Genomic DNA, 16,639 nt, shown 5'->3' with positions numbered 1-16,639 from the left:
GCACATATGCAGGGTCTCAGCTCTCACTGAGGACGCTGTTTTTAGAGCCTGTAATTTTGCAGCAGGATTCAGTATTTTTCTGCCAGAATTTGATGAAAAAGGAGCAAAATCTTCCTATTGGAAACCAAACGGTAACACTTATGTCCTAATAACTGCCTGAGTTAGTAATGCTGTGTTTAAAAATAGGCTAATTGTCGATTTTAAGTTAAAATGTATTTGAAAGAAACACTTCATTTAAATAAACATTGCAGACGATGGAATGAAAAATCCAAATAAATACACTTTTTCGACATTTTTTTGGAGCAGGAACTTAGACTGGTGAAGTAATTTGAAATCACACACTTCTGCACACACACACACACACACACACACACATACACACACACAGAGATATATTTTTAATAGAAACACCCCATGTGTGAGTTTTGGAAAATTCTTCAGTGATGCAGGCCACATATTAATTTAGAAGCCAATCCATTAAAGGAGAACTTGAGATAATCCTTTAATTGGCTAAATAATATTCTTCTGAATACATGAATATTAGTGATGTCACTGGCTGAATTTACTCTTCCTGGTAGACCCACTGAGGCTCATGGGAACACTGAGGGGATTTTCCGGATAGTCTCTCTATATTTAAACCTACAGTGAAGTGGAGGAGCTGGAGGCTCTTTTATTTGGATAAAATCACAGCTCTTCTTTGTGAGCATCGCGTTTGTCATCAGAGCCACAGTTCAGAGAGCTGCACTGGAACTCATCTGTTAACTGAAACAATGCAGCGTCTTTATGCGCATTTTTAAATCCCCGGCACACCCGCGCCCTTTGACACACATCTCTGAGAGCCCGGCGCCATGTGCTGCGCCCCACACAACATTAAAACACACAAACATCCCATTAAAGCACCAATGACAGCACATCTCCGCGCAGAGATGCTGGGAAGGATGTAGGGGAGGGGAGGGGAGGGGAGGGGAGGGGGCGCTTTTGGTGGGTGGGACGAATAAGCGCTATAGAAAGGGGGATGCTGCAGCCCCGTCCCCCTCATATCTCACTCCACCCAGCCCTAGAATAAAAACCACCGGTGACGTGCGCGCAGGGAAGCACCCAGCAGTATGTGCGCGCCCACGGGAGGGGCCGATAGAAAATGGCGAGTCTGTGCAAAAGGCAGCAATGCACGGTAGAGAGGCGCGGCTTTCGGCAGGAACTTGACTCTTGGAGGCACAAACTCATTCACTGTGTAGGTAAGCTCGCTTGGCATTGTGTGTGTGCGTGTGTGTGGCGTGGTCCGGGGGGGTCGGGGGTGCCGGTAACTGTGCTGCGCTTGGTTTTTTGTGGAGTGTAAAGAGCAAGGAGTCGTGGCTGTGTAATGTCCACGGGAGAACCTACAGGCTCTCCACGGAGCTGTCATTTTTCTGTTACGCACGGCTGTTGCCTGGCGCTGCCCCCCCCCCCACCCGGACACATCCGAAAATATTCAGCTCCAAGTTTCTGGGCTGGAGTCGGGCATGTTTCCAGGTGCTCCACCTGCGGACTCGGTGCTTGTGAGCTGTTTGATGCTGGGGTGTAGTTTTGTTGGGAGAGCGGTGGTTTGGAGCCGAGGGGCTGTTTTTGTACATGATTCCACAGCTGTTTATTTATTGTAAGCAGGGTTAGTCACATGCGCAGATGGAGCTGCGCCTCAGCCAATCAGCGGCCCCGCTATAGGCTGGCCCGTGCCCGTGTGCGCGCCCCCGGGGCAGAGTTTTGTGGGGAGGGCGGTGCGCGTTCCCGATCTCCAAACATGACGCCCCCCTCCTCCACTGCCCTGGAAATCGGCTTTTGGGAGCGCGCATTGCTGCATTGGGGGAAAATGTCAGTGGAAATAATTTTGTATTTTTTTTTTTTTGGGGGGGGGGGGGGTCGGCAGGCAGCAGCGCCGCGGTGCTCGCCTGTTAACCCGGGCTTGGTACTTGTTGAGACGCCGCTGCTGCTGGAGCGGGGGGGGGGGGGCTGTTTTGGCGCAGTTCGCTTTATGATCATGTTTCTGGGACAGCGCGTCTCTCGGCCCCCGCTGGGTCGCTCTTTGTCTTTACTCAACAACTGTTACAGGTTCATCCTCAACCTCTTCCTGCTCTCACTATTACTTCATGTCGGCTTTTATTTTGGATTTTCTCATCCGTACATCTCTCCCACCACCCACCTCCCCCCCCCCCCCCCCCATCCCTCATATCTGGTGTATTTCATTAGCTCACTTTAATCCGGTTACACGGCCTATCCCGATGTTATGGCAAGATTATCGTCCACTCTTCGCCTCTGATCTCCTAACCTCTCTGGGTTTCCTCGGCTCTCTGCCCGGCTCCTAATCTGGCTTTTATCGGCGGTTAAAGCAGCAGCAGCAGCAGCAGCAGCACCACCTCCTCCTCCTCCTCCTCCTCCACCACAGCAGCAGCAGCAGCAGAGTCTGGGTGTTGCGGCTCCACTTGTTTTTGGATGCATTTCTGTGTCCAGATGTTACGCGCTGACCTGTCACCTACTTACCCATCCGACCGCTCTGTAATAACTCACATGGCCTGATTCCGAGGAGGCTGGTGGGGCTCTTTAGTAAGAAACCCTCCAAACGAGGGGATGTAGTGGTTGAATTAAAAGCTGGGCTAATCTCTGACCTCCAGTTGGTGTGATCAGCATAAAGCCATGAGGAATCGCAATCAGCAGTATAAACACAGTAAACAAAAGGCGTCTCCTGTCCTTCAGCCAGCTTGATCTGTTGCTGTGTGAATTTTTTTTTTTTTTTTTTTTTTTGGTGATATTACACTAAAATATGTTTTCACTAAATAAAAGTGAGCTTTAACCTATTTTCCAGTTGCACACATTAACAAGGATGCAGCTCCTCTCTTTGTGTCCTGCTCTTGCCGACATTTATAGTCTAATTAGTGGTGTTTTCATGATTTAGTGGGTCAGTGGGTTGGAGTTAAAAGCAGCAGAGGATGATGCTGGTCCCTCTCTAAAAGTCTAACCCAGTCTGGAGGGCTGGCAGTGTAAACCTGTGATAAACACATCTCAGTGAGACTGTAAGTCCCCACAGAGAAGTACTACACTGATACTAAAGTCAATAGAGATACCAGAAGCATGATGAACCCACTGTGAGCCCACTGTTGTGCACCTCGGTGTAGTAATATCACAGTGTTACCACAGGGCTCACAAATACCATCAGGCACAATAATGAAGCCAAGGTCAGATGTTGAGATGTGCGTTAGCTCTGTCTGAGCTGCTCACTCCGGTTATGAGACGGGCTGTTTTAGGGCCGAGAGCGGCGGATTGAAGTCTGACGTGTGTGTTTGTGTGGAGGCTGAAACTGTGAGAACCTGGAGCTGTAGAGGATTTATCCGTGATTCCTAAAAGGAAAAGCAACTTACTTTAAAACACAGAGGAGCCTTTATGTGAAAGAGGTTTTTTTTTGTGCATGAGAAGTTGTCATTTTTGTGAAATGGCAGATATCACTGAGGCTGCTGATCATTATTCTCTTGATTCATCCGATTAATCGTTTGGTTTCTAAAATGTCATAAACGCTGGAGCAAGGTGATGTCTTCAGATGTCGTATTGTGTCTTCCAAACTTCTCCAAAACCCCAAAATGTTGAAACGTTAAAGTGAAAAGCAGAACATCCTAACAGCTGAGAATGAGGGTGTTTGGCATTTCTTCTTGGAAAATGACTCAAAGGGAGATGAAGAGTGTTTAAAGTGTGCACGAGGTTTTGATTTGAAACTCTTGATTTGAGTGTCGATACCTGAAAAGCCTCCAAACCCCAAAATAAGACAACAAAAGAAAAAAAAAAAAAAACAACATAATTTTATTCATTCTCCAAAATGAGTGCTGGCATGAAATTTAAAGCGCACCGTGTCACAGGTCATAGCTTTACTGCTTTCAAGGATATAATGATCATTGTGTTGGAGACATTTGGTTTAAGTTCATTAAAGTTCACGGTGATGCACACAGGTGCAGCCCGGCCTCCCTGCCCCGTGCTGCACTGATAATAAAGTAGGGCCGATATGCCACAGAAAGGTTAACATTATTAGTTGGTAGCAATTATAGCCCAACTGCTGATTCCTTTGGCACATATTCTGGGCAAGAGAGTGCAGCTAATTTGATTGCTGAAAGGTTGTGGCAGTGCTGCAGAGAGACAGACTGTGAGGGAGAGCGAGAGCGAGCGAGGTGTGAGACTGAGTGGCAGATTGCTTTTTTACCTCCAACACTTCTCACAGGCAGAGCTGCTCCCTGCACAGTAATGACGCCACTGGTCGGGTTAGTCGGCGAAGTTTCGGTGATTAGATTTTAAAGCAGCCGTCATCTGCAGAAGGGAAAGTGGCGAGCTGCGTTCGAGAGCCGCTGGTTAAACGGTTCGGTTTAATGCACTGGAGTACCTTGATTTTTTCAAACACTTTCTCAGCAAAAACAGACTTTTGCATGTGTTTTTAAAAAAATGGTTTCTTCACTTAATCTTCAATACACATCACATGAAAACACGATGATATAAAATGACATTTACCATAATGGAAGAGTTTGTAATGTTTCCTGTCGCTGACTCTGAGCCTGAACCTTCTGCCTTTTTTAATCTAATTATGTGGCAGCGAGTTTAAAGTGGTTGTATTGTTTTGCCATTTTCATTGACTAATATGTTGAGGTATATAAATACATGGTTAGAAGATCGTTTGAACTTGTACGCTCAGTTAGGCCCAAAGCTCAGCTCACTTGTTATGGATTTTATTTTTCTACTTTAGCAGAAGTCAGTTGAAATCATCAGAGGAGCTTGGCCACAATGGACATGGAGCAGAGAAATCTTTCATAACATGTATCCAGCTCCTCGAGGCTCCTTCTGTAATGTTACTTAAACTGAGGTTAAACTGAAGTTTAATGTTTTATTTCTTTTTTTTTTTTTTACTGTTGAATAATGAAGGAGTTGGAGGCGAATGGTGTTGATTTTGCTTTGCTGCTTTACCAGTGTCGACGTGGGCTCCTCCGATCTGAACCCCCGGTCGAGCCGCCATGTGTAAGGTCGTCCTCTCTGGTGTCGAGTGTCACCACATCAGCAAATCTGTTTCTATCCATCTATCTCCTCCCTCGATCACCTCCTCTGCTCAGAGTCAAATCCTTGTCTCAGGTCAACAAAATCCCTCCATCCATCCACCACGCCCCCCCGCCCCCTCCCCTCCCTGAGCGGTCGGCTTTTATTTCAGTAATGGACAGATGGTCGAGATCTGCCTTCGACTTTCACATCTTGCTAATTCTTTTCATGGGCTTTTTGAAAAGGAAAACAAAACATGGCACATTTATGTGGAGCTGGAGCGGAGAGTGGCAGCGATCCACCCGCTCCACCGGACGGGTGCCAGCGCTGTAAATCTCTGTGCACCCCCCCTCATTACACGTGTGTGTGTGTGTGTGTGTGTGTGTGGAGCTATCTCTGGGGGTCGATCCATGCCAACCAGGACCCCGGTGGGAGGAGGGCTGCTCTCTTTGGGGTGACGAGTGGTGAGGAGGGTGGGGGGTGGGGGGGGCTTGACTGCAATCTGTGGAAAAGCAAAATACACCACTGGCACTGAGTGGATGTCGACAGAAGGTGTGTAAGTGTGTGTGTGTGTGTGTGTCTGCTCTTTTCCAGCGACGTCCTGCCTCGCGTTCAAACGCACAAACACACATTGATCTAAAGTGCCACAAGGATTCAAACCGCCGTCGTTCTGGTTTCACGCCTGCGTCCTTTATCCTCCGAGACTGAATTTGTTTCTGAGCAGGAAACTGTTTCATCTTTTTTTTTTTTTTTCACCAGTTGTTGAGGAAGTAGTCAAATATTTTAGAAAATAATCCTTTCAGCTCAGGACGTTTGAAGACTGAAGTGTGAAGTGTGATGTTTTTGAGTCTCAGGAGAGGACTCTCGAAAAACACACTTTTTTGTGGTTGTTGTTCTTGTTCTTTTTTATCTTCCAGACAAAAATCACTTCTTTTCTTTAATTTTATTTTATTCCCCAAGTGTTTTTGCCATTTCCCTCTCCTGGGATCCTTTGAATGAGTCTCAAAACAGCAATGGGAGGTTTTTAACTATTATTTTTGAGAGTTGAAGCATCTTCTAGAAGAGTCTTCAAAACCACAAGAAGAAGCTTGTTTCCAGCCTCTTACTGTTTGTGGTTGACACAGTCGAGTTTTCTTTAAAGAATCAGATGAAACTATCAGATTCAGTCATTTAGAGCTGAAACATTTAATGAATCAATTAGTCCAACAAGAGAAAATCAGTCTGCAACAGTTTAAAAACCAGATAAAGTGTCGTTCAAAGTTCACCGGCTCCAGCTTCTCTAGTTTGATCGTTTCTGTTTTTCTTCTAATAATAAATCAATTTGTTTTGATTTCAGTCAGACAAAGGAAGAAGTTTGAAGAAGTTCCTCAGAGCTCATGATGAACGTATTTAAATGTTTTCCCACTTTTTAAAGATCAAATAATAAACTGAAGAAACTTGTAGCTGCAGCCCCAGTTCTTCTTCTTCATGTGTTGTTGTTGGACATCCAGCAACAATGACCTTATTGTGTTTGTCTGTTCAGGATAGAAACGTTATATTTCATATGGGTCGCATCGGAGCGTTGAAGAAACGACCTTTGTGTTTGTTGAGGTTGAGTTGTTGTTGGATCCAACAGATCCAGGACCGACTGGCAGGTCGTCTTTTCTGTGTTCATGTAAAACTTGATTCATGTAACATTGAAGAAAAATAATGAAATAAATGACACAAGGCAAAGACAATTTTGGAAATTGAAGTAATATAGAAATCATCATTCTTTTTTTTAAAAAATGTGTTCGGTTTGAAGATCAGAAATCAAAACTAGTGAATCTTCTTCAACTTTCAGAGGCAGAGGCGTCGCTCTCTCTGTCTTTTCCTCCCCTCAGTCCAGCAGCGACCAAAGTCCTCCACTTCCTTAAACTACACTTTGTACATAGAGTCCCTGACTCAACCTAAAATTTATGTAAGCTTTGTGTGTGTGTGTGTGTGTGTGTGTGTGTGTGTGTGTGTGTGTGTGTGTGTGTGTGTGTGTGTGTGTTCCTTCTGTTACATGAGCTACCTGACCTCCTTGGTACAGTTCTTTGGAGACTGATGCCATGTGGGTTCATGCACGGTTTGGAGTTTGTGTTTGGAGTACACACACACACACACACACACACACACACACACACACAGGGCTGGGGAGAGGTGTTGAGGCTTTAGAGCAGCAGGAATGTTTGCTTGGGCTCGGCCTTCAGTGAATTCCTCCTGGTTCCTCAATAATAGCTGCTTTTGTGTGGAAGGTCATATTTGAGCATGTAGAGTATTTGATCAATGACATGGAGGTCCCTGTGTGTGTGTGTGTGTGTGAGTGTGTGTGTGCTGTTGTGCTTGTTTCTTTGTAAAGACAGGTTTAAGACATTTTTAAAAAGTCAGGACATTTAGTTGAGCTTCGTCTCGTAGCTGCGATGATCGAGCTCGTAGGGAGCGACTTATTATTTTAATGACAGTAAAATCTCTGCTGTGAATTCAGTATTAATGGAATTAAAGTAAAAAGTGTGTGTCAGTCAGACTGTCATTAACAATTAATTAATACTAAGTGGCAACTCGGTATTCTCAAACAAGAGGAGCCAGCTAATGAGATAATAACGGGGCTGAACAGTCAGTTAAGCAGTGTTAAGCTGTCACGGTTCAGCGTTAAAGGGACAGTCCGCAGGCAGCCGCACTCGAATCATTAAAGGAATAATCTGCAATTTTGTCGTGTATTTCAATGACTCTTAGAAATTAGATCTGTATGAAACTCATCCACCGCAGCAGCTAATCTGGGACACAACATAATAAATGTATAATAAGAGTAATTAAATAAAAGATACAAATACAAATCATTTTAGTGTGTTTTCGTATCTGGTGTCATTTTTCCTGCTTTGAGACGAGAGGTTCTGGCAGTGTGCCCACAGGTGGACCCTGGGAAATGTAGTTTCTCAGAGAGAGAGAGAGATATGGAGGGGCGAGCTGGAACAATAGAAAGAGAGAGAGAGGGTGAGATGAGGGAGTGTTTAGTGAGGTATCGCTGCTTTTATACAACAACAAACCCTGCGAGGACACATGACAGATGAGGTTTGCACAACAAATGACTCGGAAACAATAGGCAATTATTTGCAATTCAGAGACTGAATGGACTTCATTATGATTTAGCCCTGGACATGAGGCAGGTAAACCCTCCACCGCTGCCTCGCAGACAGACAGGAAGACTGTGCCTTAAAAAGACACGGGACAATAAAACCATCATCTTTATTTCCAGCAGATAACATTAGTCTGGAAGTGACTTAACCTAATTTTAAGTCAAAATACAAATTTATACTAGAAAACACTCAATAATATCTTGATCAATATGTTTTATGTTTCATAACCTAATTAAAGGAGCTAGATGGAGATGTCCAGAGCATCAATAAAAGTTAGAAATTAACAAAATAAAATAAAAAACTTGGCTTAATTTTTATCTAAATGAGAACTTCTGATCAAAGAATAACAAGATTTTAAATTCTCTTTAATATCCTTACTGCTGGGGACACATTTCAGTACAAAAAAGTATTTAATGAAGCACACAAAACACATGGTAATACACATGACGTGTTTCCTCAAAAATATAAAACAGAAAAACTGCTCGGTCGGCCCAAATGTCTCAAAGCTTCCTGGATGAGACCAAAAACATCTGTCAGCAGGTCTGTGGTTGACTGAGGGGACGCACCGGCCTGACGTTCTGCTCAGGCTTCCCTACACGTTTCTTCACCTGCGCACGGCTCTTTCAGGCTTTTTTTTTTTTTCTTATTCTTAAATCATGTCATAAACTATTCTGTCCATGCAACAGATTAGAGCTAAAAAACACATAGAAAATGTCCAAATCTAACCACAGAGGGTTTCACAGTAAAGTCCTCACCCAGGATTGAAATCATTAGCTTCTCCCTGGTCGACATAAAGTATGTTACAAAGATACTGGAAACCTTTTGCACCAGAAAACCCTGATAAACCTGTTTGGACATCATCTCTCCTGCTGCTGGCTCTGCCCTTTAATCAACAGCTCCAGCAATAAATTTTACAGTTGGAAGAATGTCACCAGGTACATTATTCCCCATGTAAATAAACCCACCAGGGGAATTATTAACAGCAGTGAGATGATAATACTCTGAAAGGACTTGTTCAGGGAATCCTCTGAAAACATGAGAGAAACCTGAAGAGTGAGAGCAGCACAGAATTATGCTTCATGGTGTTCGTTCACTTTATCTGCTTCAGTTGGCTTTTATTACTGCAAAGCTTTTTTTTTTTTCATTTTCCCAGTGTGTTTGGGTCTTTCTCTGCCTGACAGCTTGTCAAGATGAACACAGGGAGTAAAAGGCTACAGCGAAATGAGACTAAAAAGAGACAGAAGAAAAGACACCAATACTCCCACTCTCACTTTAAGCTTCATTTCATTGTCTGTTCATTTTATTTTATTTTATTTTTTCTCTCTGTGGTCAATTATCTCTGCATATAAACTTTAACAACCTAGATGCATCCCGTCTTGTGTCAGGATGAGCTAGTTTTTCAGAGCCTTCCCCGTTCAGTGACATGACAACTGCAAGGGGGGGGGGGGGGGGGGCGATGTCAGCATTGTTGAAAACACATAGAAGTCATTGTGTAGGGAGCAGAATGGAAGATCGTCCCCTGTGATGAAGCTGCAGGGTTATGTGTCGGGGTCTGACTCGCACCGCCCGAGGAAGACTGACCTCCTTGTCATTCTGACGCACAAAACAACAGCTTCTCATAGCTACAGGCCGCCTTCTGTTTGAACCAGTCGGTGTTGTGAGGGAAATCTCAGTGTAGCGTTCACAGTGTCTGATGAGGATCATCGGTCTGTTAGAGGTGAGAGGTTTTCAAAACGAAAAAAAAAAAAGGCAGTTGACTCCTCTTACACTGCCAGGAGTTCACCTGAGAGGACCCACGACTGCAGTTACAGAGCGGATCTGAAGCGTCTCATTCCAGGTTGTTGCTCCTGTAAGTGTCGGAGATGCTTCAATCTGCAATTGTGTGTTTTTTAAACTTATTGCGGGGCTGCAGCTCACTCTTGCATCCCAGAGTGCAGTGCAGCCGCAGTGTTTCTGGGCAGGTGACAGGTGTGTTTACAGAGTTCGTTCTCTGATAGACATCACAGCTTGGAAAATTTGCATGTTCACCTGGACGTTGTGTTTACATCATTGCACATTGGAGCTGGGGCCGATAAATAACCTCGTCTACTGCAGTCATTCGCGTGAATGCTGATTGTACCATTTTCCACTGCAGATGAATGCCAGATGTTAGTGGGTCTTATCAGGTTTTGATGAGTGGAATAGGGCCTCAAGATATCTCAGCAGCATCTCACCTTATTGCTATTAAATAATGTTCATATGGTTATTTTGGTTAAGAATGGATGAATAATTCAGCACAATACGTACATCATCTTGGCACTTTTCTTAACAAAGTTACAAAGGAATAAAATGTGGTAAGCTGAAAATAGCTGATGTATCAGTCAGGTTAGCTTGAAGACATTCATGATTCTCGCAGGATTTTTCCTTTCATCCAGCACCACCCTTTTATTATTATTATTATTAACGAGAGCGAGCGTGAAGCAGAAATCAATTATTTAGAGGTAAAAAGTCACATCAAGGGAGCATTTGAATTTAAAGCTGACAGTTTTTGGTGGCCGTGGGTCAGACATTACCGGCAGCTCCAGCACAGTGAAGCCATTTTCAAAAGTCATAAAACAACAAAGTCGTTAAAAATAAATGCAACACAAAACACCCTGATGGTTTAAAGGAGCTGGAGCGTGTTCTATTAGGCAAGATTATTTCAATCACTGAGGCAATTCAAAGTGCTTTACATAAAGATAGAAAAGCAGAAAGATTAAGACGCATTAGATGCATAAAAAGAGTAGTTATTTGCCTTCATACGACACAGAAGTGACTGAGAATGGAGGATCGTCCCCTCTATTCTGAAGCTGATGCTTCCACATGTTGACCACCACAGGCTGCTGCAGGTCATTCATGGCAGCCAACGACCGGTTGTTTATTTGTTGCACAATTTGGATTAAAAAAAAAAAAAAGAGAAAAAATCAGAAAACCTGTTCACAGCCTGAAGGAAGCTGTTAGCAGAAGATAATCAAACCAACCCTGAGCAAAATCATGCAGAAAACAAAAAAACAAGCATCACAAAAGTCACAAAGTCATGAGTTGTTTTGGTGATGTCCAGGAGGATGAAGTGAAGACTCACCAGCAGCAGGACACAAGGGAAATCTTTGTGGCTCAGAGGGAGGAGCTTGTTTGTTAGAAAACAATGCATGTTCATTATTTAAAGGCTTAGGCTGGTGCTATTCTTTATTTTTATTATTGTCAATTTCCTATTTAAAGCCCATCTTAAAGGACAAAAACCAACAGTGCATTAGCATTAGCTGCTGTGTTACTCATCCACTCTGATTCCTACTGTCAAATCTTTAAAAACAAGTTCATGCATATTCACAAGGCTCAGTAATCTCCCAAAACAGCTGGCCACTGTTTGATGTCAGCAGGAGAAAAAAAGTGCATTTGTTGGGAACTATTTTCAGCGGTGGATTAACACACATTTGCGCTCTAGTGAGTATTATATGTGGGATTATAGCACAGAGGGATACACAAACATGGATACAAAAACAATACTTAAAGGTTTAAAATGCATCTAAAAATCAGATCTTAGAACAAGAAATTCCCTCTTTCATGGACTGTTCCTGAAGTATTCGTCACACTGATCAATTATTATGTTTCTGGTTAGTCATTGATTCTGTTCTCCACAATATCAGGTTGACAAAAGCTCAGTTTCTTCAAGACATTAGATCCAGACATGATTTCCTCTCCCAGACTTGAGCTGTTTCTTCAGCAGCGCCTGCAGCCTACCTTAACTCCCACCTTCCCAGCCATCTCCGTCTCTTTGTCTACAAACCTGCAGTCTGTCATTCATCTATTTTTTCCTGCAGACTGCCTTCTGTGAGCTCACATGTTTCCTGTCCTGCTTGCACTTGTACTCAGCTTATTGTTTTGTTTGCACATGTATATTTCATTGTCTGCGAGCAGCTGATAAGTGAATTGGGTTTGGTGGTGATGTGGAGAACACTTGGCTGAAGAGATGTCTGAATTCCTTCTTCTTTCTTCCAAAGAGTCTCCAGCTTGAGGTAAGGGAGAGATGATAGAACATGTAATGGCCCCAGTAATGGTCGATTTGTGCATAAAATGAGGACTGCTGCTGTTTCCCTGCTTGCTGCACCATTGTTTCTCTGTTGGCTCAACAGTGAACAACATGAACCATGGTATTGAAGATGCTCCGTGCAGAATTAAAACATCATAAAATCAGTCGCTGCAGTTTTTTGAGGCCATCATGATAATTACTGTAGACAATCGAAGTCTGCTTGTCTCTTATATAATGGACAACAGGTGGAAGATTTGCTTTGAGACTGTTTTCAACCTCTTGTCATCTGCTGATTCAGCTTTATTTAATTTGCATTAGCTTGTTGGAGGACATGGTTGTTTTGGATGGACACAAGTCTCAGACTAAGTAGTGGTGATGCATACTGTGTTCGTTAATGGCCTGGAAATGGCAAATGTATTATTTCAGTGTTAATGCCTGAGCCGCTAAAGTATGAAAAGCAGGGATCCCTTCAGTGAACCTCTCAGGCTGTTCAGAAACACAGGAAGTAGACGACTTGGACAGCTGAGGACCGAATGTAGCAGCGTAGCTGGCTAGCAGGCACAACAACATAAAGCTCAGTAAGCAAAACAGCAAACAATGTGACCTGATATAGGGAAAAAATTGATGATACATAGGCATTTTTCATTTTTCTGTTTTTCCCTTTTACAGAATGATTCAAAAAGATTCAGATTCCATAAGAGGACTGCACGCTCGATTTTTTTTTTTTTTTAAAGTTATTATTTTTTGGGCTTTTATGCCTTTATTATAGTTCAGTGGAGACTGACAGGAAAGGGGGTAGAGAGGGGAATGACATGCAGGAAAGAGTCGGACCGATCGGGAGTCGAACCGGTGCCCGCCTGCTAAGAGCGTCTTTGTGCCCAAATGGTATGCGCCCTAACCACTCAACTACTGGGCCGCCCCTGCACGCTTGATTTTAATTAGGGTCCCAACTGTTTTACTGGTCAATCAGTGTAATTTCTTTCAGTGATTAATTCATCTTTCATCTATAAAATCAGTGAGTGAAACGTGTTTAGTGTGACGAGCACCTCAAACTCCCACAAACATTCACATTTATTAGCAAATCCTGACATCTGACACTTGTTTTTGTTTAGACCCTTGTTTCCTGACACCAGGCTGTCGTGACGGTTAAAGTCACGGTGCTTTTGTTTTAACTCCACCTCGACTGATAACGGACTGACAGCAGTTATCAGTCGTTAATACTGGACAACAAACATTTAATTTAATGCAGCTTTATGCTCACAGGCCTCTGCAGCTGGCTTGTACCCAGCACTGTACTGAAGCCACACACACACACACACACACACACACACACACACACAGTTACTGTACAGGCAGACTTGGAGCCGAGCAGGATAAGTGGAGGTGACAGGGCCAGCTGTGCTGTGTGAGGGCCAGGGTGGCTGGTGGAGCTGGGGGCTCTGAGCTCTCCTCTGTGTGTGACCGTGTCACCCTCAGTTAGGTGTCAAGCCCACCAGGCCACTGCACACACACACACACACACTCTCTGTCTCTCTCTCCAATAAAACTGAAGGTCAAGCAACAAACGCTGCTCTGCCGCCGCCGTCACTCCCGTCACTGCCAGGAGAAATGTCACTTGTATTTTTATCTCCTCTCTCTGCTGCATCTTTTCCATCCCTCATCCTCTCATCCTCTCATCATTCCATCCCTCTTCCCCTCTTCTCCTTCCATATTATTCTGTTAAGTCACTCTGTCTTTTCCTGTTTCACTTCTCCGCCCCTTTACTTTTCTTCTTCCTCTTTTTTCTTCACCTTTCATTTCACATTTTTTTTTAACCTGCTCATTTTGTCTTCTTAGATATTTTCTCATCCTTATTCCTCCTCTCTTTCCTTCATGTCTCCTATTCTCTCTGCTTTTAGGCCTTCATCCCTCTTCAGATCTTTCTTTCTTCTCTTTTGTCGTTCCTCCTCTTCCTCTTCCTCTCCTCTCTTCTCTTACCTGCTCTCCTCTCCCTTCTCAAAACCCCAATTTTCCTCCTTCATAATGTTTCCATACGTGTTTTTCCTCCATGTCTACACTTACTTTCAATCTGCCTTCAGTATTTTGACATTTTATCAAGATTATGTCACACAGTGTCACCACAGGCTCTGTTTTTTCGGAGGCAGCAATAAAAGGAATCAATCAGCTGCCACGACTCGGCAGCTTTTTTTTTTTCATTTCATTTCTGCCCGGAGGCACTTATATTCAGCAACTTTTTATCCTGGAAGATTTTCTAACACCCACCCTCAGATGAGTGTGTTCAGCTGCAGACATTTTCGTCTCAGACTTAATTGTGGCGTAGGCAGGTTCTTTTTTTTTTCTTCTTTTCCTCCATTTCCTCTCAGCCTGAGTCTTTTCAAACGTGTCAGTGTTGACTTTTATGATTTTCTTCTTTTCACTAATATTATTATCTCTTACACTTTAGTACAGATGTCATGCCACTGTGGTTGTATTATGTTCAGATATAATAAACGTACATGGCTCTCAAATGCGCGCGCACACACACACACACACACACACACACACACACACACACACACACAGGCGTGTACTATGCAAGCATGTGATTTCATTATTCACTTAAGTAGAGCTGCACAATGGAGACAAAAAGAAAATCAAAGTGCAATTTCTGCATATTCAATATTCTCACTGGGAGATAAATTGTCATCTATGTGCAGCAAGTGTTTTCAAAGTAATTGCTTTTTCAACGCTCACAAAAAAAAAAAGGGGGTCAGAAGATGTTAAGGGTTTGTTGCGTGTGAAAGAAATGAAAAATTTTCTTTTGATTTGACTCTAATTTGTAGTTATTTTTCATGCCTTCCTCCAAAAAGCTGCATGAAACACATTTCTCCTTGGTGGATTAACTGGAGCAGTTTGGAAATTTCAGCTGCAGCAGCTTTGACACGACACTGAAAGCACTGTGGAGCGGAGACCCGTGGTAATGAAGGGTCAAAACCAGAAGGATGAATTCCTTCTGAAATATCGTCTAAAAGAGAAATGGTTGTAAAAAATGCAGAGAGAAAAAAAAAGCCTCAGCAGGGTGGTGGAGTGGGTGGAGTTTTATTTGGCTGGAGGTAAAAGTCAGTGAGGAGAGACTCTCCGGCAGAGTTTGGACCAAAACTGTTCGTGAAGCTTCAATCATCAGCTGAAACAGTTAGAAAATAACAAATTGGAAAAGCTGCTATTTGTCGACTGTGTCTGAGGAGAGAAGCCAACTACGACTCCCAGGAAGCAATGTGGTGAGAGCTGTAAACTATCGCTGTGCAGCCGAAAGTTTCTCGACTTGTAGAACTTCTTGAATATTTTCTGCATTTTTAATTTATTCAGGCTGCGACAAACATTTTAATTAATCTGTCAATTGTTTGCAAAATCTAAAAATTTCCGGTTTCCAGAACCCAGAGACAGAAAAGAAGCACATCCTCAGAGTTTTTCAGCACTATAATCTATTCATTTGGATCTTTGGATCAGTGCTGCTGTTGTGCGTGTTTGTTTATCTTCTGCTTCAGTGGTTTTGGCCTCAAAATACATCGTGGAACAAAGATAATAAAAGGAGCTGATGCTAACACAAGTAATGTTTGTTCCCATTTGCAAAAACCAATGTGCTGAAGCTCTGAGTCACACCTCTGGCTTCTCTCATCTTCGTAGCCACAGCTGATGGGGCTCATGGGTACTGTAGTATTTTGTGTTTTTTTTAACCATCAACTGACAGAACAGAGTTGATTTGTGGCGCAGCATCGTTCTGTTGTATCGTCAGGTTACTCCGGAGACACTGCTGATTGACAGTGAAGGTGTTAAAACGTCTGAAAGCAATATTGACCACGTGGCCAAAAGTATGTGGACATCTTACTCACCCAAGTCCTGGTTCATCCCGAAGCTGTCGGAGGTTGGAGTTGAAGTCAGACCCTTCGACTTTTTCTTTTTTTGTGTGTTCGGGGGAATTTTCATACAACAAAGCTTCCTTCCCTGTCTTAGACATAAACCTAAATGTAAATTAGGGCTGAAAGACATTCAAAAAAAATCATATTGCGATTATTTTTGGCAGATATATGATATGAGTCGTGATTTTAGTTGGAATGATTGTTAAATTTTAAAAAACAATGATGTGACACAACTGCAGCTCCTGTGATTTTTTTTTTTTTTTTTTTTTTTTTTTGGCAATTTGGATATTGCACTTGCCCACGTTGTGATTTTATATTTCGATTAATTGTGCAGCGTTAGTCTAAAAACAGAAACATTTGTGGACAGGGGCGTCCACATACTTTTGGCTATATGGTGTCATTCTACAACTGATGGCTCAGCCTAGTTTGAGATTTCTCTTTAGTACAAACAGTTTCTTTCTGATGTGGCTCTAATTTGTAGCTGTTTTCCTTCCTCATTTTAAAAGCTGCGTGAAACACATTTCTCTGTG

At 43.0% G+C, this 16,639-nt stretch overlaps 1 protein-coding gene across 1 annotated transcript in view; it reads left to right on the top strand.

Moving 5' to 3' along the window:
* The first annotated feature begins 1,038 nt into the window (after positions 1-1,038).
* lcor (ligand dependent nuclear receptor corepressor) overlaps positions 1,039-16,639 on the top strand; it is a 90,142-nt gene continuing 74,541 nt past the window's right edge. The window contains exon 1 of the mRNA XM_071504043.1: positions 1,039-1,235. Within this exon, the coding sequence (XP_071360144.1) occupies positions 1,139-1,235 (97 nt within the window). The 5' untranslated portion in view covers positions 1,039-1,138. The remainder of the gene's footprint in view (positions 1,236-16,639) is intronic.

Source organism: Trachinotus anak, unplaced genomic scaffold (assembly GCF_046630095.1).
Source record: "Trachinotus anak isolate AG129_WGS33_773 ecotype Australia unplaced genomic scaffold, CSIRO_AGI_Tana_v1 ptg000019l, whole genome shotgun sequence".
In the NCBI taxonomy this organism is placed as follows: domain Eukaryota; kingdom Metazoa; phylum Chordata; class Actinopteri; order Carangiformes; family Carangidae; genus Trachinotus; species Trachinotus anak.
The sequence above is the reverse complement of the archived record's forward strand: the minus strand, read 5'-3'. Positions and strand labels throughout refer to the sequence as shown.